We start from the raw sequence: 23,303 nt of genomic DNA on the forward strand, positions 1-23,303 counted from the left end.
GGCTTTGAGAAATCATTAGGAGGTAGACCCTGTCAAGCCTGGAGGATTTCATTGCATATAGGGGCAGTCTGAGAGAAAGTAGAGCCCAGGACAACACACATTTCTTCATTATCCCTCTGGAGATCAGGTGGATTTTTAGTACCTTTAACCAAAGCGGGGAATTTGGGGAAAGGAATGGCTTGGGATGTGAATTGGCACATACTGAGTTTAGCTTTGGATTTTAATCTTGGTGATGTCCAAGTAAAGACCTTTAGTAAGAAAGAGTGTTTAACATTTGTTGAGCATCTTCAATGTACCTGAAACTATGTTTGGCACCTTACCTACTTTATCTTGTTTAACATTTAAAACAACCCTTTGAGAGATTGAGCATTACTTTTTACTTCTATAGATAAGACTGAGAATCAGAGTGCTAATAATCCCTTTTTGACCTGTTTAACGTGTAACAACAGTAAGCAGAGTAGTTTGATTAAGCAAGATTGAATGAAATAAATAGAGAAAGATTAGAAAATACAGTAATAAAGGTAATTTGTGGTAGGTCATGAGAAGCCTTGAATGGTGGTGATAACCACCCCACAGAAGTGTTGTGAGAGTGAGGTGAGATAAGGCTTGTGAAAACCTTTTGTGAACTATAGAATAATGAGCAAATGTGAGTTGAAGTTGTGATCTAACTTACTGCAGTGAATAACAATAATGATAATGAATGAGTCATAATATTCAAATCTCTATTTTTTTTAAATTCAATTATTATGTTTTCTCTCAATTCTTCTTTGTGGTAGGTTCATAATTTTTTAGAAAAGTCACATTCTGTTGCCCTGGCTGGAGTGCAGTGGTACAATCTCAGCTCACTGCAACCTCCACCTCCTGAGTTCAAGCAATTTTCTCCTGCCTCAGTCTCCCAAGCAGCTGGGATTACAGACATGCACCACCATACCTGACTAATTATTTCACAAAATAATCTTTAATACATGGCCATGCTTTTCTTTCTCCCCACCACACTATCAACATATCTGATAGGAAAGCAGAAAGCTCTCACAAGGAATGATCATAACATGGTAGAGATGAGAAGAAAGGAGGGAATTTGAAAGACAAACATACTCAGCTGATCCCACTATTGTGTCTTTACACTTTGGAGTGAGACCCTAAAGATTAGTCACTTGATTATTTCTACTGTCATTTGAAATCTCAAAAATATTAGGATAAAATTACCAAGCCACTCACCGGCTGATTCTTTGTATGTGAGCTGAGAGTTGCAGTGCTTCCCAAAGGCTTTGGGTGGGCTGAATCACAGTTAACAAGGTCTCTCTTCAAATCAATATAGGTTGGTATATGCTATTCGTGCCATTCATGACTTGAAATTTTAGAAACACATGCCCTAAGGCTCACCCTGGGCTGCTCCTGACTCCTCCTTCCATGTTCTTTCTCTTTTTTGTCTCCGACTCCTCCTATTTCTTCTCTCTGCCCCTTTTCCCCATTATCCTGTCACTACTCGGCAGGACCTTTGCTAACACTATCCAAAAATAATAATAATAATGCCAGACAGTTACACATAATTTCAACTTTTCTAATAGCCACATTAAAAAGTATAAAAAAATGGATTAAACAAATCTTAATATATTTTATTTAACCCAATAGGTTTAGAATATTATATTTTTAACATGTAATGAAGATTTAAAAATACTGATGATATATTTTACATTGCTTCTCTTTTATAACCAAGTCTTCAAAACCCAATGCATATTTTACATTTACAGCATGCTTTTCATATGCTCAAGAGCCACATGATACCAATATGCTATCGTATTGGCAAGTGCCTAGAGCTTAGTCCTGTGAGGTATCAAATTGTCTTCTCCCTTTGCTCAATCCAGAATTCCAGAAATGTTTGCATTTCATGTGAGCCTCAGTAAGAGGAATGATGGGTCTGGCTGTTGATGATTCCATGCTGTGTTGTTGCTACTCAACTTTACTTCTCTCTCTATGGCAGAGTGACAAGAGGGTCACATCCTAATTGGTCACATGAGAATGGTTCACCATTGCCCCCAGTTTGAAGCATAACTAAGCTGCCTGTCTTCGTTTCCAGATGGAAGAGTCTTTAATTCACAACCCCTAACCATGGCCCCGGATCTCTACCTCAGTCCTCAAACATAGCAGTGGATACCTCTGAATAGTAAAGAGAAAAGGTATCATGCCCGCAGTCTGGCTGCACAGTCATTTAACACAGGAAACAAGGGTGACAGCAAGGTTCAGGGAAGGCTTTTCAAGGGAAAATAATGTCTTGGAGGCCCGTTCCCCAAATAAACTCGTAGGGCCAAGCAAACAAACAGACTGGGTTCGTGAGAATTGTGCTTTTGACCTGGGAGCAATTATGGAGTGACTTTAGGTAAGCCATTCCACTTTTATGTTCAGTGGGAACTTCCCCCATGTTGGAATGGGGCCATCCAACTGACCAGTGACTTACAGCATGAAAAACATCTCAAACCATGTGAAGACCAATGGCTAGGGAGGTTGTGTTACCATTCCTCTCACAGGCCCTGTGTTTGCCTTGACCTTTCCTCTGGGAGGGACGCCTCCTGGGGGAGCAAATGTGCGTGGCTGGCTGGTCACAGCTCCCCCCTCATGGGCCCTTCCTTGGTGTTGCCCACACTGGCAGGCTGCCTGTCTCTTCTGCCCAGCTGAGCAAGCACGGTGCCCTGGGGTACAGCTTCGGGCAACACCGCACCCTGCCCCCTCCCTGCTTTTTCGTGGTCTCCTCTTTAGTGACTGCTACAGCCTATGTTTTATTAAAAGGGAGAGCGAAGGGGAGACAAGAGGTTATGTACATGGGCGTGCTCAAGAGTCTTAAGATCGAAAATCTCCTGCTCAGTGCTAAATGCCTAAGGGCTTTGGCTTTTTGCCAGCTCTAAGAAAACCCCAGGAGGAACATTTGGGTGGCGAAATAGGAAATGGAGGAACATCAAGGCTCTCTCTTAGGAGATTCTAATTCTAAAATCTGAGTGTGTGTGTGTGTGTGTGTGTGATATCTTAAAATTTGCTTCTTGGCCCCAATATTCTTATTCTCATTCAGATTCTTGGATATGATATATGATGGTGATAAGCTCTCTGAGGTTGAGCAATACTTTTCTTACAATATATAGATTAGACTTGAGGATGGGTGGCCGGCCAGGTAATTTTCAATGTCTAATGAGATGCCCAGCATTCCAGAGCTCCCTGCCTAGGTTCTAGGGCAACTTTCTTTAGAACATCTACGTTTAAAATAATATAACCAGCCTTATGGTATTTATAGAATGCAAGAAAATAGGTGGCCCAGAGTAAACCCCAAGGAATCAAGCAAGTCTTGAAGTTTCCAACCTTCCCAGCAGTGCTGCAGTTATTACTTCTGTTGGCCAGAACCCTTTCCCTCCTTCTTTCTATCCAAACAAATCCCACCCCATCCCTCATGGCTCAACTCCAGTTCTCCTTCCTGTGAATACTGATAGCTCTCATTATCTGTACAAATCAATCGCAGATTAATTAGGTCAGCCTTGTGAGTTCTCTGGTATTGAATTGCTGTTTAGAACTTACATTGTCAATTCCCTTTTGTCTAGTTTCCTAACTAGACTGTAAGATCACTGAGGGCAAGGGCAAAGACCTATAAGAATTTCATTCTTCACTGCCCTTGGGTTAGTCCCAGAGGAGAAACCCTGTGCATTGTAACATCTCCATCCTTGTAGTACAGAACAACTAAGTCAGATTATAATTACTAAGATCAAACCATTTCTTAGAAGAAGGCCATGGAGTCTGGGGTTGGCTCAGGAGTAGTGAAACCCAGATCCTATTCCACAGTGTCCCTTAAGTGCTGTGTGACCTGGCATAAAGCAGTTCCTCTTTCTGAGGCTCTCTGCCCTCCCTTTTCCAAGAAGGGGGCCAACATCATTCTAGCTTTACTTCTTAGGGTAATCAAAGACAAATGAGACAATAAGCCGTGTGAGGATTAATTAGATGAGCTCTGTAAAGTGCCCTCAGCCCTTTGGAAGAGGATGCCATTATAAAATGTATACAAGGTCTTATTATTTAAGAGAAACAGTTGAATTGCTAAAAATACACTGTGCAGTGGGGAAAACAAAACACTAACCAGGAAACCTCATCTAAGCATCCCAGTCAGCAGAAAGTGCCCACGCAGATGTGTCAAGTCCCTCCAGATTACCTCTTGTTTGTGAGTTGGGAGGGATTTCAGAGCAGTGCCTCAAAGGAGTGTATCATTTTTCTGCGATGCTCCCCAGTGGCTAGCCTGTGTCTTGGGAAAGGGGATCAGGAGAATGTGATGATGCAGGGATGTTCTTTGCCCTTCGGCCTTGCTTAGTAAACAGCCTTTCAGGAGGCCAGAAAGGAGCACCTAGAAGATAATTTTGAGGGCCAAAAAGAGAAGATGCTCCCCATCTTTGAGACCAGACCCATGCTGACAGAGCAGGAGCATTCCTCCTTCCCCCGCCCTTTTCTCCTCTCCTCCTTTCTTGTCCCCACACTGCAGCACACATCACTCCATTCTGGGAGACAAAGCCAGCTCCATTTTTGGTGAGGAGGGGAAGTAAGAGTCAAGAATGCTTCTGTCTTCTCCATGGCTGCAGCTCAGCTGTCGAACACTTTGGAGCCAGCTGCCCTCCAGAAGGGGAGACTATGGTCTGATATTTGCTTTCTTTCTCTCAAACATTTCACAATATACATGCTCTGTACCTTTTCAAACCATATCCTCCTCAAAGAAGCAAGGCATGCATCTTTTTCTAGTGTAAGCAGCAGCTCTGATATTGATAAGACAGGATCATTGTGGCAGCATTGCTTGGTCATGCCCTCAGTGCTGCAAAGCAACTTATTCTGGGTGAAGGGGGACTCAAGAGGATCATGCCTTAAACAAATAACATACACACAACTGTGTGAAGTCAGGAGGGAAAGCACACAAACTCCAGCATCACTTTGCTGTTGCCTGATGTCATCAGACTGCCCCCCAGGGGATTTGGTAAAATACTTTAGTTGCTTGGTTAATACTGGCATTGCATGTATTTTAGCGAGCATGGTCAGAGAGAGTCACTTGAACATGCACATGTCTGGAGAAGGACAGAGGCAGAAATACTTGACTTAAAATATACCTTTTATCCCTCTGATTGGTCTATGCTGACATATCACTGTCCCTGCTGAATAAGGCCCAGAGTACCCATCTCTAAGCTTAGCCTTTTATAATTGTTATCCTTTTAACAAAACATTTCTGCTCATAGCACCCTGCTCCCAGGGCTGCAAAGAGCACACATACAGTTCTTTGCAGAGGGGTCTGTTCAATCACGTTACAGTGCATTAGCTTGAATATTAGTTAATATTTGGCTTAGGTCTATATACCCTGGATAAATATGTACCATGAAGAGGGATTGCTTGGTGAGGATAAAAGTCCTCTGAGCTGGAACAACAGCTCACAAGTTCATGTTCCTACTAGGCAGGAACACCCCAGGCATCTGTGGTTTGGGCAGGGTGCTACACATGCTTGATTCTTCCCTAGGCAGCCTGCTTCCTGCATACAGCTGTGAGCATAAGCATACATACATACACACATTCAGACAGCATTCAACCGTGTACCCAGATGATCACAGAAATAGAGACAGAGAGAGATCTGCTAGATGATACCAGCACATCCCACCTTTCAGCACGGCAATGTTCTTCCCTACTGTCTCCAGTGCTCTGCCAGGCTCAACTCGATCAATGGGGCTTCTGCCACCACCCTGAGGAGACTATTTACAACCAACAGGGTTCACTGTTTGGAATTTTATTTTCCTGACTGCATGTGCATGGGAAACATGCCAAAGGCTCTATGAACACGAGAATATGGATATCGTGCATCATAACCTTAGCTCTCCCGGTTCCTTCCCAAACAGTGAACCTCCCAGTTTCAGCTGGGCTGGCAAAAGTCCTCGTCACCTTCTGCAATTATGCAGCCCTATGGAATTTTCTGAAGCTAATAGGAGTTGCACTAACTTTGAGGACTTAAACCAGGCGAAAGCAATATAGGTCAGGCAGAGTGCCCAAACCCTGAGACAGCCATTCAATACCAGGAGGCAATACCAGAGTGATTTCTAGCTCAGCCCCAAAGTCCATTGCTCAGCTCTGTAAGACAGCAACTGAGAGAGGTGGAATCATTCCCTCTGCCTGCAACTGCCAGGCACCAGGGCAAGAGGGTTGTATGAGAGCAAAATGGTCCCTTTACCAACAGACACACCAAAAAGAACAATGAAAAGGGGATAGAGAAAAATCACCGAAACCCTGCACTGTTACCTTGAATCCGTGCAAGAGCCCTCCTTGCTGTATCAGCTGCTCCCCAAACCTTCAACGACTGGGAGGAGACTCCTAAAAGATTCCAGGTTTTTGTGCAACATCTCCAGTGGCAGCTTGCCAAAGTTTTTACTTCATAATTTCTTGTGGCTCTTTCTCATTCGGGGAAACGCGAATGCCTCCCCCTCAGCGTGTGAGAGGGAGCGGATGTCTCTTTTCAAATTCTCTTGCTCCCCGCTTTACTGTCGGCACCGCCGCCACCGCCACCGCCGCCAACGTTAGACCACTTGCCTGCTGCCTTCCCGCTGAGCAGCAAGGATCCCGGTCTCCCACAGCATCTTTGAAGTGGGGCTTCGGCACCAGTGCCGGGGCGCACACGGGGTGGGAGAGGTAAGGAGAGTGCAATACCCAACTGCGGGAGTCCCCTGTCCCTCCGCAGAGGAGAAACCCAAGATTTTGCCTTCTTTCCAACTCTAAAGACACTCAGCTACCTCTTCTCTCACCCGAAATCACTGCCTTGCACATGGGCAGAGACAGGTCCTCCGGCTTCACCGCTCCCTCTGCTGCCTGCAGACCTGCCCCTGACCTCCGAGCGCAGGGCAGGTGCACATCCCTAGGCAAGTCCTAACGGGATCCTCAGAGCTCAGCGTAGGCGCTGCCAGCACGGCAGCGAGTGGCTTGCGAGGCAGGCGGATCGCATCCCAAAGCTGTAACCCGGCGCGTCCCCGCTCCGACTCTGCGCTCCGTACCTAAGCAGTGTCACCTGCAGACTCAGACACCAGATGAGTGTCTTAAGATAACAATGCTGCCCTGCCTGCCTCTCTCTTTCTTTCTTATGCACGTAGGTTGGCAGCCAATGGGACACAGCGCGACACTCCCCACAGATGCCCATTGGCTGGGCGGCTTGGCGGGGGCGGGCTCTGAGCCTCACCGCGCTCTCCTTTGGTGAGCTGGCAGGCTGGGGTACCAGCTCTGTTAACCCTCCCAGCGTTGCAGCAGGGACTTTTTGGTTTGGATAAGGAAGCCTTGGATACATTCATGGGTGGGGTGTTGGACACTCTAAGAAGGCTTGGGAACAAGAAGTAGCTGGGGAGCTAATTACATTTTCTTCTAATCTTCCTGAGCTACAATAATCATTTGTCCCAGCCCATTTTGTTTGCTTGCTTAACTAGAACTGCCAGAGATTGGGACCCATCTGAGCCATTTTCTATCTAATTTGAGGTTTCATTTGGTTGTTTTGTGCATTTTAGCCTCTTGGATTACTTAATTAGAAATGAGCCCCCAAGTGAGAAATAGTACACACACGCGCACACACACACACGCACACGCGCCCCAGAGATCCAAGGGGAGAGGCAAAAGAGAGCAAGAACCCAGTAAGTAGGGAGTGAAACAGATTTAGAGGCCCAGACAGCTAAATCAGGAAACATTCTGCCCCCACACCAGGACTGTAAGGCCAAAGGCAAAGAGGAGAACTTCAGGTTTCTGGGGAGAGATGAAGTTTAAAAAATGTCCTTCCAAATAGGAAATTGTTTTCCCTATGGTGTTTTCCCTCTGTGTGTCCCCTTTCACTTCTGTCTGTGTCAGGAAGAGGGACTGTGCATCTCCGTTTAGTTTTTAAAGGAAGACTAGAGAAATCAGAACAGGACCAGCCTTGTTTCTGTGAAGCAGGTGCTGTTGCTGGGCCTGTGAATTGAGAGAGAGGGAGGGAGGGAAGAAGGGAGGGAGGTGGAGGGAGAAGGGAGGAAAAGGGAAGGGAAGAAAATATTAACTTTACATTGAAGTGTGAAGTATATATTTTTGATGTCCTAATGAGGGTACAAAACTTAAATATGTACTGCTAACTAGCATATTATGCTAGATTTTGGCAAGAGCATGGGAAAGAGAGTAATAGTTGAAGAAAAATCCAATTCAAGGGAAGAGCTGGGGGCTGGAGGTGGGGAAGGAACTTGGGAGATTCACACTAAGTCACTTGGTGGGGGGAGAATGAAGAAGATAAATATATAGTCAGAAAGGGAGAGGAGTCTTTCAACTGAGTTTCCATAAATGGAGAGGAACATCAGAGATTATTTTGTAAAGAACTAGGAAAAAAAGTATGCAGAGATTTAATGAATGTCTAAGTATTATACATGGAGATTAGCTAAATTGCATCAAGTAGCCGTAAGTTCTGAATGAATAAAGAAAATTTAGAAATAGTATCTCACATACATCCCCTTAGATTCACACATCTATCACTTTCATCTATATTTTCTTCTCTGTATCTTATACAAGTTTGAACTTCCTTCTGCATACTGCGGGTATCTGTTTGCCTAAGCTACAGAACATTCAGAGAATGGTCGTGCCACAGGGTCCTGAGCTCTCTGTCTAGAATAAAATATCTAAGCGAACCAGTGAAGCCTGAATCTATTGCTACTCAACTGGTGAGTTATTTACTTCTGTGATTTCTAGAGACATAGACCCACTGAACTTGTCCCAAGTGATAACACACTGAGGTGTTGAAGTTCTTGTAAAGTAGCATAAGGTAGTGGGTAAATAGAGGGAGGGGTTAAACAAAGAATTGCTGCTTTCAATGGAAAGAAAGTTAAAATTTCCAAAATCTGTAAAAGAGGAAAGAGGCGAAGTTGACAGATAAAAAGACAACTTGAAAAAGAAAACATGCTTGTGCTTTCTTTTCCTTGAAGTTTGAAGCCGTGGAAAAAAATTTAAAGAGGCAAAATATGCATTAAAAATTGCCACAAGTGTATAGTTTGATGAATTCTATATAAGCATCAATGTAACCATTACTCGCTTTATTTCTAGCACCCTGGGAAGCATGTTCCTGAACCTTCTCAATCAAAACCCTCCAGTCCCCAGTGATAACTATATTCTGACTTACATCACCAAAGGTTAATGTTACTTGCTCTTGAATTTTGTAAATATAGGATCTTAGAGTATACGCTCTTTTGCGTCTTGATTCTTTCACTCACTATTATGTCTGTTAGATGTATCCACATAGTTGCATGTTTTATTGCTGTGCATCATTCCATTACATGACTACATGACATTTATTCATTCTGCTCTTGATAGATATTTGGGATGTTTCTGGGTTTCTTTGTTGGCTATTATAAGTAAACTTGTTATGAATATTTTTGCGCTTGTCTTTTGGTGGACGTATCCTCTGGGAAAACACCAAGGAATATAAATCACTTAATTTGCTTTGACTACTACACTGGAGAACATCTCCTGAAGATGACTCTGAAGACTATTTTCTTGCCAAAATAATTGAATAAGGTGATAATGGCAAAGGCTATCACCACTGAGTACCAATGAAATGCCTAAAATATGTCACATTCTTTACATAACGTAATCTTATTTCCTCCTCACAACCACCCCCAAAACTATGTATTATTTCTGTTTTGCGGATAAGAATATCAAATTAAAGACACTATGTTAGGAAGTAGCTCTTTGTCTCCTGAGTGCGTGTGTGTATATATGCATATATGTGTATATGTGAGGGGGAGAGGTAAATAAATGCTCAGGGAATGGAGCTAGAGAAAGGGAAGTGATGGAATTCTCACTGCATTGGTACAGCTGGAGATTGGCTTGGAGAGATGGGACAATCTGAAGAATGAAGAAGGTTGCATTCCAGGTGGACAGAATGGCATGGAACGACTGAAAATAGGAAATAGACTTTAATTTGATTCAGATATATATATATGTGTGTGTGTGTGTGTGTGTGTGTGTGTGTGTGTGTGCGTGCCCGCGCGCACGCGCATGTATGTGTGTGGTGGGAGGATAGAGATATAGTGCAGTGAGCAAGTCTATCTAGAAAAACTGTGTGAAATTTAGAAGAGTTTATAAATTTCTAAAACATAGGGTTTGAACTTTATCTTATAGAAAAACTAGAATGACGTAATGAAAGTTAGATTTCATGAAGATCAACCAGGTAGTTGTGTACAGAATACGTTGATAGGAGGAAAAGCAATCAGAATCTATTTTAATAGTCAAGGAAAGAGGCCGTTGGCACTTAAATACAGGAAGGTGGACCTCAGAAGAATAATCAAGATTGGAGATAACAGAGTTTGCTGTTTTATAGTGTTTTAAAGAACAGAAGTATTTCTGAGAATGAATAAATGCCATGAAGTCATGTAATGGACTAATACACAGCAATAAAACATTCAACTACATGAATAAATCTCACAGACATAATGATGATTGAAAATGTTAAGACACAAAAGAGCATATACTCTAAGATTCCATAGTTATAAAATTCAGGAGCAAGTAACGTTACTCTTTGATGATAGAAATCAGAAACATTTTCTATGACCTAGAGGGGTGGGCAGAGATGGGCCCCTTTTGTTGATGGGGAAACTAAAGACAAGAATGGTCCAGGCTTATCTCCAAAAAAGAATATTATAAAGTTAAGTCTTGAATCCAAGTGTATTATTTCACTCTATCGTTATGCCGCTACACAAAGGTGATGATTAAGATGCGTAACATTTCCCCCCATTTCATTTAAATGTAAAACATCATCCAGTAGAGATGGCCTTGGTTCTACGTACTTCAACCTTTACCCATATCTCTAGGTATTTAATTCCCTAAGAAAAGACTATGTAACATTATTTCCATTTTTACAGTAATCAAGTGCCCTGGAATAATATATTCTCTTTAAAAAAAAATTCTACAGCTTCTTTTGTTTGGTTCTTGTTGACAGAGAGAGAGAGAGAGAGAGAGAGAGAGAGAGAGACAGACAGACAGACAGAGACAGAGAGATGGACAGAGGTCTAGAAAGACTTGAAATACCAACTAGCAACTATTCCCAACTTAATATATGTTTTAAGAAGACTAGATATTGACATATTAGAAAATCAACCCTAAGTGGTTCACTTGGGCTTTCTAACATGACTCAAGACTCTTCAGAAAATTAGAAAGAAAGATTTCAAAGTGACAGTAGATTATATGCTACACAAAAGCAGGAGGAATGTTTTTCTAGTTGTGCTTAGCCTAATGCTTAGGATATGGTAGGTACACAGACATTTGCTGAATTAGTTACGGTGGTCCATAAAGCCCAGTGATTATCCATGGGTGCACCCTAGTGTACCATAACTATATAGTGGAAAGAGCAGCGGGCAAAGAAATCTTGTTCATGGTCTTAGCTCCATAGAAGATGGATCCACTATTTCATGGCTCTCAATTTCCTTATCTGTTAAATGAGAGATTGGATGAATACATGCTCTGGTACTTACATGCCATTTCTCACATTCTAGTACCAAGGGTGTTTTCCTGGCATCCACTATCATCATTCAATGGCAAATAACCTTGCATAACTAAGTTAAATACTAGTTTTTTTATGCTAGAGAGAATAGAATAAAAGAGATATCATGGGGTCTTTATCTCACTCAGTATCTCCTATGGGAGCGATAACAATGAGGATGGGTTTTCAAAAGGTTGTTAGCTGATCTATCTTTTTTACAGTAGTTTACAGTGCTGCATGGTAAGATACCTTGGGGTTAATTCCCAGATAAGTTAGGTATAAAAACTCAACCGATAAAGTTTTTGTTCTTCTCTTCTTTGTATATATGGTAAATGATCTTTCACTACTTAAACTGTACCTTAAATGTGGCTTATTTTTTCTATTTAATTAGTGAAACCTTGTAAAATAGAAGGCAAGAGCTTTTTTTTTTTTTTTTTTGCCTTTTAAAGAACACATTTTCACATATGCCACTAAACTGACACCAAGTAGAATGAAAATGTAATTTGCTTCTAGAGTAGGGGTCGTCTTTTAGGACAGCAGTGCATTAAATTTCTAGGGTGAGAACTACAAATAGGACAGTCTTCATAGCACCTGGTATTCAGGCTAGCATTGACCCAGTAACATCGGAGGGATACACTTTTGAAATAAGTTATTGGTGATCATGTGACAGAAAATTCAGTTAAATGTTAGATTTGAGAATGCACAGTGTTACATTTCTACCACTGTTTATTGCATATTGTCATCATTTTTAAACGGCAGCACTGTTGAGCACTATTGAGAACGGATCTTATATGGCTTTTGGTGGTGGTGGTGGTGGTATTCTTCAGAATACTTATTCAGGGTGCTGAATATCTGCACTGTTGTACTCTTGACTGGACTGGGATTGACTTAGCTCATGCCCAGGGGTATTCTTTTATTACTTTTCCATCCGTTAAGAATGCTTAGGAACTTTGGTTTTTCTCACAATTTTCTTCCAGCCTTGTTTTATTTACTGGATTCTCTAAAGGTTCAAGATTTCTTTGAGCTAACTCTGCTCTTTTTTCCCTATCAATTATAGTATTCCCCAAATCATCTTTTTATTGGCTACTTCAGATAACATTTGTGATAGAAATAAAGAAGCTGAGAGAAGTTGCAAGTAAAAGTTTTGGTCTCCTGCTTAACTGTGCGCATTGCCCTGTTGTGCATATCTATCCATCCATCCAGACCAGTATAACAAATACTTTCTTTAAATATTTTGCAAAGTTAGTGCTAAGTAAAAATATGCCCATGTGCGTTCCTCCCAACACCCATCTATCCAATGTACAAATCCAACTATTGGGTAAAAAAAAGACAAGACTCCAACAAGCTATATAATACATTCGTAAAGCCATTGGGGGAATTTGCATCTGGAAAGCATCCCCCAGCCACCCCGCCACGCTGCTTTGCAGAAGTGCCCTTTATAGTGTGTGCCCGTGTGTGCCTTTCTCAAGCCTTCTGGCTGATGATGCCAGAGGGAAGATTTTACATTGCAAAGATCAATTTATTAAAAATGCCATGCAGGTAGTTCATAGCCAAGAGCCTTGCTCGCGTTGGAGGATGCAACAGAGGAGAGAGGCAAGAACACCGGCAGCCAGCTGGGGGCTGACCTGATTCCCTAGAATCCTCAGCTCCCTTCCTCTTTCCTCTCGACGTCCTTCCTTCCCTTCTTCTCCTCTCCCCCCACCCCCGCTTTCCCTTCCCCAGATAAGCAGCTCCGGGAAACAAAGAATTGGGCTCTCCAGATAGCAGAGCTTAAACCCAGCACTCTGCAAGCGGCATCTCATTCCGGGGTCCAGGGCTCTCCCGGCTCTCCATCCCCTCCCTAACCTCCCCCGCCTCCCGCGCTCGCTCGCTCCCTCCCCGCTCGCTTCCTCCCCCACCAACGCAGCGCTAGGAGGAAGGCGGCCGGGGCTCAAGATGGCTTTAGCCCGGCTCTGCGCCCTGCTCGCCTGCTTCTGGGGGCCGGCGGCCGTGCTGGCTACGGCCGCCGGCGACGTGGATCCATCCAAGGAGCTGGAGTGCAAGCTCAAAAGCATCACGGTGTCGGCGCTGCCCTTCCTGCGCGAGAACGACCTGAGCATCATGCACAGCCCCTCGGCCTCGGAGCCCAAGCTCCTCTTCTCGGTGCGCAACGACTTCCCGGGAGAAATGGTCGTGGTGGACGACCTGGAGAACACGGAGCTGCCCTACTTTGTGCTGGGTGAGTCCCGGGGGAGGTCGAGGCGGCCGGAGGCGCTGGACCAGCGCCCCCACCCCCCACTCCGGCTCCCTCTACACACCCACTCGCCGACGACCTCCCCTCCCCCACTCCTACCTCCCGGATCCGCCCCACTCCCGGACCGTTCTCCACACCCACTTGCATCCTAGGGCCTCTGTGCACCTGACTTCTCCCCAAATCCGACCTGGATGCTGGGCCTCCTCTCAGCAGCCCTACCCCAAAGGAACAGGTTGCATGAGTCTTTCTGAAACCTCTCCCAGCCTTGACCTCCCAGCTTTGATTCGGGAGCGCATCCACACAGCACTTTTTGTCTGCTACCAGCTCAACTCCCATAATCCCCTCCACCTGCTCCTTAGCCACATGCTCAGCTCTTTGCTTCAAGCACCCTGGACACCCACACACACTCACAGCACTTCTTGGGGGCTTTATAAACAGGTATCCTGTTATCACCTTGCCAGCTATGTGCAGGCCAGATTCTAGTCTTCATTCATGGAGAGACCTATATCTGTCAGCAGGCTACTGACACCCTCCCTTCCAAACACTCAAGTTTCTTATACCCCAGCTGTTCATTCTGGGAAGTCCTACCTCTATGCTTAGATGTCACAACCCCCTCCTTCAACCACATGCATACATCCATGTCACATCACAATTGCTTAAAGACATACAACTGTAGTCTGTTAATATTTGTCTCTTCTTTGTTCCCAGGGCCACCTTATATAGGCATGGGCATTCCTGCACACAGAGTGACCTTTCTAGGCAAGGGTCTCTTCCTTCCGTTGTTTTCATCTCTCTCTTTTTGGTACCAACACTGTAATTTTCTTAGGTCACCTTCAGATAGTTGAACTGTCACTTCAGGTTCTGGAACCCACACATTGCTTCAAATCATCTCTGTTTTCCACTACGAATCTGCAAAGATATTGTGGTCCTCCTCTAGTATCTTGCAAAGCACCACAAGTTCATGTCACTTAGCCAGATTTCCCTCACTTCTCCACGTGCAGATGGAGCTCTCACCCTGCTGTGCATGCCTACCTTGTAATCCATTTCTTTAGCAGTGTTGCCAATTATTCTTATTTTGCCCAGGAGAAATTCAAAGAAAACTACATGTCAGTCTCTAGATCCAAGGAAAGAAAAAAAGAAAATGTCCAGGAGACTGTTCTATCTACTTAATACCCTACCAACTAGAGTTCCATTTGCGGGAACATGGTTTCCTGATGGCCACATGTAGGCTAGAGCCACATGTGGAATTCTAGCACATCCCTCTTGCTCTTCCTTCACAGGAGATGTCTTCACACTGAAAACATTAGAAAGTGGGTGAATAAACCCCTACTCTCCAACCCCTATGGAAAAGCAATTTCAGAAATTGCCTGGTCCTTTGAAAAATTGCTTTACAGTTCCTGGAGTGCAGTTCACAGTTGAACCCATTAAACCCAACCTACACTAGTGATAGGATTATTTATTTTTACATCCAAAAATACCAATAACATAATAAAAACTGGGGACTAGCTGGGAATGAGAGCATTGTGGATATGCTGCTTATCAAAATGTACAATTGCTGGCTTATTCAGAGGATGGAAAGTTCACATTGAAGTCATGCTGATGTGCAAAGTACAATCTGTTCATCATAGTATATAAAAATGAGTAGAGGGAATTATGTACTTCTAAAGAGGCTGTTTTGCGCTCTGCTTGTAGTGTTTACTGTGCATGAAGAGGTACATGTATGGTGCTTAGAAAAAGGGAAGGCTAGCAGGTATTCCAAATTTCACTTATTTTTTTGCGGAATCCCCAAAACAGGGCCTAATGCTGTGACGGGCCTGCTAGGAACCAAAGTGCACACTGAAAACCCCGATGTTAATGGGTTTTCTGCACTTCTGTGTAGAGCTGCCCACTGCAGTGTCCTGTTGGGGTTGCCATGGGAACCTACTGCAACTTGGCATTTACACACAGGCATACAGACACACTCTCACTTCAGGGCCAGATGCACTATTTAAATGCATTGATTGTCTCCCACCCTCCCAGTCAGCAGGATATGCTCAGAGCAGAGAAGGGCTGGTACCTATTCTTTCTGGCTTAGTATGTTCAAAGGAAGAAGAAATGAATTTTAGTTTGGGTGGGTGGTTAAACAGATCTGGGCAAAGGAAGAGGAGTCCAAGTTTATGGAGGATAAACTCAAGGGTAGTTGCTTTTGAATTTAACTTACGTGGTCCTGATCATGCAGCTCACAGCCAATAGTGAGGGGTGTCATGACTTTGGTTTAGGGATTTCCCTACTTATATCTTTGGAATCTCATTTACTTAATCCATCCCCTGGAGGAATCTGAATCAGTCACTTCTGGAAATGTATTGAGCTGTACTTGCTCAGCACTCAGAGACATTACTAGGAAACAAGTTACAAAAACAAAAGTCTCTTGCCCTCAAGTGCTCTCCAGTCACTGGAAAAAAAGATACCTGTAAAAGCTGTAAGTAGTAGTACCTGATTGTGTGGTATGGCTGTTAAGGGGTGGGGGATGCTATGGAAGGATTTGCTGGCATGACAAGAGCAGACTCCATGATGGTCATGGACTTGACCAGAAGCTTTGACTAAAATCAGATCCTGTCACTCCTTTGAGTGAAAACAACAACCATGAACAAACAACAATGAAAACAAGCTTGGGGTTCCTTTTGCCTCTAGGATCAAGTCCTGTTACTTCACTGAGGCCAACTAGGGTCTTCTCATTCTTATTGCAGTCAAATTCTCCAGTCCCTTATCCCTCCAAGCCTGCCATGGCCCTCTGGGCTCTTTCAAGAATTTGCACATGCTAGCTAGCTCCTCTGCCTAGAAGGCTCTTTGCCCCTTCTCTACTAGGTGGTATCCATTCTTCCTTCTAAACCATTCACGTGTCATCTCTATGAAGCCTATCCCATGTCTGTGCTCTTTGCATGGATTTAAAATGAAAAAAATTCCCAAAGTTAAAAGTAGATTAGATTTGGCTTGGACTAGGAAAGGTGAAGACATTTAAGGTCATGGAGAAAAGATGAACAAAGGCATTTGGTGGTAGGAGTGAATATGGAAATGGCGTGCATGTGGCATAGTGTGGGGATCAGCCTGCCTGGACAGAGCCTTGTGACATGAGACTAGTGAGGACTGGGCCTGGCTCTGTAGAGTGGCACATGGCTCTCCACTTCAAAACTAGGCAGGGAGGGCTGACTTGACATAGAAAGCATTGAAATCTGGCTCCCAGAGGCTATCTCAGCCCTCAGCCATGGCAGTTTTGCTTGTGGTATATTCTGAGTAGAGGGGAAGAGTCAGTATCTCCTTTACCCTGAGGTGGGGTTTGCAAATTGTGAAATTATGACTTTTAGGTACATTTTGTTTGACTACACATGGTTTTTGAAATGCTTTGAGTGTGAGTGTTTTTAGTCAGGTCTAGATTGTCGTACTTCTCACAAATACTGATGGTTCTGTGCCTGATACTCTTTTTCATAGTACTTATCTGGTAACTCTAAGCCATGGAATCTAACCCTAAACCCCTGCTTTCAGAGGTGGTTAAAAGCCTTAGAAGTGTTGCAAAATAACTGTCATTTCTAATTTAAAATACTTAGGCACATAAGCCTTAGTATCTTCTCAGGAGATTTAAGAGATTTGCCAAATTAGTCAACTAGTATTTCATATCTGAACTAAAATTTCATATTTCAGCTTTCAAAACAGTAGACAGTCCTGCTTTGGAGGCATATTTGATTTGGAGATAAGGAGTTAACCTGAAGTGTGGCTTCCAGGTTTTCTGTGCTGTGAACAGAATATATTTTTATATCAGTCTCATTACTATTTGAAGAAGAGACCCTTCTATTTCACCCAACAGTTGAGCTTTTGCATGTGTACAACTTAGTGAAGAAAGGTGTTTCTCTTGTGCCTTGGCATTTTGCTTTAGCTGTCATGGCTTTTGATTGAAGAAGGTATTCCTGAAGATAAATCAATCAGCCTGCAGAGATGTAGTAAGTTCCCACATGCAAGATGCTATTTAAAGTGTCTGGAGCAGGCAAGTGTTGCGGTTAAAAGAATAGGCTTTGAAGACAGATTTGCTGTCAACTTCTGGCTTTCTACTTATTCCAGCAATGGAGAAAATAGAAGAATGGGGAAGTTAAATAACTTACTCAGGGTCACTTAGTGAACAGTTGATGGATCCATCATTTGAATTCAGGTCAATATGATGTTTAAGGCTTTCTCTAAGCTACTATTTTACATGCCTTAAAAGTTTTCAAAATCTTTTCTTATTCATGGTTGAATAAAAGGAGCCCTGACAATGGTTAAAATAGAGAAAGCACACTAATCTAGTTTGTATAGACGAGTTTTTTATGATTTTTATGCAAATGCTTCTTGAATATCCTTGGCTATTGAGTGGTTTCTCACACCAGCTTTAATAACTTCGTGAAAAAATAGTTAGCTACGCAAATCTACCTTGCTAAGAAGAGTTTGGGAATTCTTCTTTATTTATAGTTTTCAGGTTCGAGTAGCCATGTGTCCATGTTCCTGTGGTGACATGTATGGGACTCACAGTCATGATAAACCAGGTAGGTAGGCTGTGTGGGGATGCAGGTAATATGTTCGGCGTCCTTCTGAAGAGGGCCCTACAGATGTACAAACTGAGAGTTCCAAGAGAAGGCTCCCTTGTTAAATGGAGCTATCCAGAAGGTGGGTGGTTTTAGCTACTTGTCCAAAGCCAGTGATCTTTGTATTAGGTTGTCTTGTGCTTAGAACTTATTTTCAGAGCTCAGTGAGGCTGTTTAAATAGCAATTAGTGAACTTTTCAATTGGCATCAAAGGTAATATTGGACATAATCTACTTATGAGTAAGCTTTGGCCTGATAGGAAACAATTAAAATACCCAAGTTTTCCAGTTCTTTTCACATCTCTCTCCATCTTCCCATTTGAGGGGAAACTTTAAAGTATGTTTCTTTTCCTTCTTTTTTTTCTCCACTACAGTGAGCTACCTAGGTTAACAGTAAATGCATTTGTATAGATTGGCAGCCCCATCCAAGACAAAGTAGATGAATAGTAGTAATCCTAAGGTAGGGTCTTCGGCACTTATATAGCTCATGCTAGCAGAATGTGCTAATTTATAGTATTGGGGGGGTTATTATTTATTGTTTCTCTATAGAAATGTAGATTTTTACAATGAAAGAATTTTGAATGTGAGTGATGAATTTTATAACACGTTACGTGCTTTTTTAAGATATGTTGATAAGATTTGAATACAAGTCATTAGAGTTTTTGAAAAAAAAAATTTTAATTTTTTTTTTCTTTTTTTTTGAGGTGGAGCCTCACTTTGTCACCCAGGCTGGAGTGCAGTGGCATGATCTCTGCTCACTGCAACCTCCTCCTCCCAGGTTCAAGTGATTCTCCTGCCTCAACCTACCGAATAGCTGGGACTACTGGTGTCTGCCACCACACCTGGCTAATTTATTTTATTTTATTTTTAGTATTATAGATGGGCTTTCACCATATTGACCAGGCTGATCTTGAACTTCTGACCTCAAATCATCTACCCACCTCAGCCTCCCACAGTGCTGGGATTACTGTCATGAGCCACTGCACTCTGCCAATTTTAGTTTCTTTATTCATCTTCAGAAGCAAGATTGAGGTCTTGTCTTATAGACACACACTATATACACATATATATATCATATATCTGTATACACACATGTACTTTTTTCTTTCCTTTTTTAGAAACGTAATTAAACTTAAAAGGCTAGGAGTTTCTCACGTTAGGGCCAGTTTATGAGAACAAAACTTGGCAACCTTTTAGCAGGGACATGTTGAAGTCTTCATTTCTTCACTTTTAAACCAGTTCATCTATATACACACAGATGGCAAAAACAGCAAGTTAAGAGCTTGTTGAAGATTAATTTGCTCATAAGAGATACAAGTTAAGGTCTATGGAAATTTTGAATGTACTACAGGTTGACACCTATCATCATTTTATTACTTTTAAAAATTAATTTAAAAAATTATTTCAATAGCTTTGGTTACATGGTTATCTATCACCATTTTATTCCTATTAAAAATATGAAATAGTTGATATTTTGTTTTTAATCATGTACGCTTTAAACATTTAAGAAAAATACTCAAAGTGGTTGTATAGATCTCTAGATTTCCAAGGAACAAACAAATAAATTGTTGTTGATGGTAATCTAAACTGACATTACAACTGTTGTGAAATGATTTGTTATTATATAGTAAAGGTGAAAATGTGTGTTCCTGATGATTTTGCAGTTCCACTTCTAGATATTTATTACATAGGAATTCTTACATGTATATATGAGAATATCTGTTAGAAATAGCAGAACCTGGAAGCAGCCATTATCAGGAGACGAGAAATAGACAAGGCGGTACCTTCATCAGTGACAGATCAGCCAGGAGAATAAATGAGTTGTAGCTATGCATATCAATGTGGGTAAATCTCACAAATGTAATGTTAGCTGAAAATAAGCAAATAGCTAAAAATATATATATAGTATAATTTTATTTGTATAAATGCAAAATAATATTAAGAATACATACAAATGCAAAATTTTTATGAAAATCAAGAAAACAAAAACAAAATAAAAGATGAATGTTACCTCTTGTAGAAAGGGAAGACTGTGTGAAAGGAGAGGGCAAAAAAGAGAGCCTCAAAGCTTCTGGCAGTACCTGATATTTGTTTTCCTTTTTTTAATTAAAAATTTACAAATTATTTTTTAATTATTTTTGTTAAGAACAGGTTTAGGCCGGGTGTGGTGGCTCACACCTGGAAGCCTGGTGGGTGAATGGCTTGAGCTCAGGAGTTTGAGACTGGCCTGAGCAACACGGCAAAATCCCATCTCTACAAAAAATACCAAAGGTAGCTGAATATGGTGGTGTGTGTTTGTAGTCCCAGCTACTTGGGAGGCTGAGGTGGGAAGATGACTTGACTCCAGGGGGCTGAGTTGCAGTGAGTGGTGATCCTGCGACTGCACTCTGGCCTGGGCAACAGAGCAAGACCCTGTCACAAAAGAACAACAGCAGCAACAACAACAGCAACAACAATTTTAGATTTATGGAAAAAAATGGGAAGATAGTACAGAGAGTTTCCATATACCTTATACCCAGTTTCTCTTGCTATCAACATCTTATATGAGTGTGATACATTTGTTACAATTGAAGAACCAAGGTTGATTCATGGTTTTTAACAAAAGTCAACACTTAATTCAGATTTTCTTAGTTTTTATCTAGCATCGTTTTTCTGTTCCAGGATCTCATCCAGGGTACCTCAGTACACTCAGGCATTGTGTCTTCTTAGGCTTCTCTTGACTATGACAGCTTTCAGACTTGTTTGTTTTTGATGACCTTGACAGTTTGAAGAATACAAGTCCAGTATTTTGTAGAATGTTCCTCAATTGGTGTTTGTCGGATGTTTTTCTCGTCATTAGACTGGAACTAAGGTTCGGAGAAGGAAGCTATAAAGTGTCATTTTCATCAGATCGTACCAAGGGTACATTCTATCAATTTCTCACTGTTGATGCTGACCTCACTCACTCTGTTGAGGTTGTGTTTGTCAGGTTTCTCTACTGCAGAGTTACCTTTTACCCTCTCTCCATTCCTTTGAAGGAAGTCACTGTGCACAGACCATTCCTAAGGAATGGGAAGCTGTGGTTTACCTTCTCGAAGGCTAAGTATCTACATAAATTATTTTGAATTATGCTGCATGAGAGAATTGCTTATTTTCTTCCATTTTTTAATTTACTTATATGGACTCATAAATGTTTATTTTATGCTTTGGGTTTTAATTCGGTACTTTATTGATTTTATTGCTCAAATTGTTTGTCTCAGCATTGGCTAATGGGAGCTCTTTTAGTTGGCTCCAGTGAATCTTTGACATACCCTAGTCAATGTAGGTTTTTGTTTTTTTGAGTACCTTCTTGCTTCCTGTCACTACAAGCTTCTCCAGGGTCATCTTGCATATTACCTGCCCCTATTCTAGAATCAGCTATTTCTCCAAGGACCCGTGATTCTTTGAAATGGAGGATGGTGTTAGAAACCAAGATCTGGGAACTAGGTGTGCTTGTTGTTACAGGAGTGTTGTTGTTTCTATGCCCGCTCAGTTGACAAAGCAAGGAATTATATGTCTTTACTAACATATGTATACATCTATCTGTAAATATTTCTATATTTAGCCATCTGTGTCTATATTAACCTAATCGTGAGTTCATACTGATGCCTCCGGCTTTAATCCGTTATCTAATTATCACTGCCTAATTAACATTAGCTATCATCTAATTAATTCATGAATCACCTAGCTTCCTCTCCTTCCTTATCCTACTCCAACAATGAGTAACCTGGCTCCCACCATCTGCCATCCACTTATTTAGTTTTTCAGTATCACTGTGAATTTATTACAGTATTGGAATTGTTTGCCCATACTACTATGGGGAACAACTTTATCAGTGATATTGCAGTTTTTCTGTACAATTTCTTTTGTCTTTAGTTCTCCTTCCAGTGAAGTTGTTCATTCATTGATGATATAGTTAGTATTTTGTCACATTCTGCATTCATCCCGATCTTATCCAATCCCCTAAGTGATTTCTTTTTAATTTGCACATATAAAGTTGGCTCTTTGTTCCCTAAAGTTAATGAATTTTCACACATGTATGGTGTAATATATCCACAGTTGTAGAATCATACAGAACAGTTTGATTACCCTGCAGAATCCCCTACCCTTCATCTATTTAATCCTACATTCCTTACCTCCAGACTCTGGGGACCACTGCTCTTTTACCATCACTGTAGTTGTGCCTTTTCCAGAATGTCATATAATTGTAATAAAGCATGTAGCTCTTTTCGACTTGCCTCTTTTTCTTAATATCATGCATTTAAGATTCATTGACATATTTTCTTTTCATGGCTTGATAGCTCAATTATTATTTCTGAATAATACTCCATTGCATGGAAGTACCATAGTTTGTTCATTTACCTATTGAAGGACATCTTGGTTGTTTCCAGTTTTTGACAATTATGAATAAAAATACTATGAACATTAGTATGCAGATTTTTGTGTGCTTACTTTTTTTTGTAGTCTCATACAGAGATTTGACTTAATCTTATTTCTCAATTCACAGCATATTTTATCATAGGTCTCTGAAAGCCCTTATTCCTTCCAGTGGTTTACTGATTTGTCTGTTTGCTTGTTTTCCTTTATCCCTACTCTCAGTTCTCACTTACCCTTCCCCATAAAAAAAAATTCTAACTTCCCTAATGCTTTTTTTTTTTTTCCTGGTATGTGTTCTTGCAATAAGTCAATAGTTGTTTTGTGTTAATGTAATATAAATTCAAGGAAATGGTGATGTGATATCATGTCCACTCACACTACTTTGTATAAATATAGCCCAGCACTGTCCAAGAGGGATTTCCATCATAGTGCTAATATTCTAGATCTGCCTATCCAGTATGGTACTTCTGGTCACATGTACCTCTTGAACACTTGAAATGTAGCTAGTACAACCAGGGAACTGAATTTTTATGTTTACATTTTAATGAGTTTAATTTTAAATAACTTAATGTGGC

At 41.6% G+C, this 23,303-nt stretch overlaps 2 protein-coding genes across 4 annotated transcripts in view; one reads left to right on the forward strand and one right to left on the reverse strand.

Annotated features, from left to right (window-relative positions):
- BRINP2 (BMP/retinoic acid inducible neural specific 2) overlaps positions 1-7,299 on the reverse strand; it is a 111,397-nt gene extending 104,098 nt beyond the window's left edge. Inside the window, exon 1 of the mRNA XM_003925339.4 lies at positions 6,289-7,299. The gene's annotated coding sequence lies outside the window, so the exon portion shown is untranslated. The remainder of the gene's footprint in view (positions 1-6,288) is intronic.
- The window catches only part of ASTN1 (astrotactin 1), a 318,993-nt gene that overhangs the window by 2,720 nt on the left and 292,970 nt on the right, over positions 1-23,303 (forward strand). The window contains exon 1 of one of the 3 annotated variants that reach the window (XM_074389833.1): positions 13,136-13,733. The exons of 1 other annotated variant lie outside the window; for it this stretch is intronic. In XM_074389833.1, the coding sequence (XP_074245934.1) occupies positions 13,451-13,733 (283 nt within the window). In that variant the 5' untranslated portion in view covers positions 13,136-13,450. Of the gene's footprint in view, positions 1-13,135; positions 13,734-23,303 lie in introns of those variants that run through there. One more of the 3 variants, XM_003925340.4, reaches the window with a different exon arrangement.

This window comes from Saimiri boliviensis, chromosome 19, assembly GCF_048565385.1.
Source record: "Saimiri boliviensis isolate mSaiBol1 chromosome 19, mSaiBol1.pri, whole genome shotgun sequence".
NCBI classification, from domain to species: Eukaryota; Metazoa; Chordata; class Mammalia; order Primates; family Cebidae; genus Saimiri; species Saimiri boliviensis.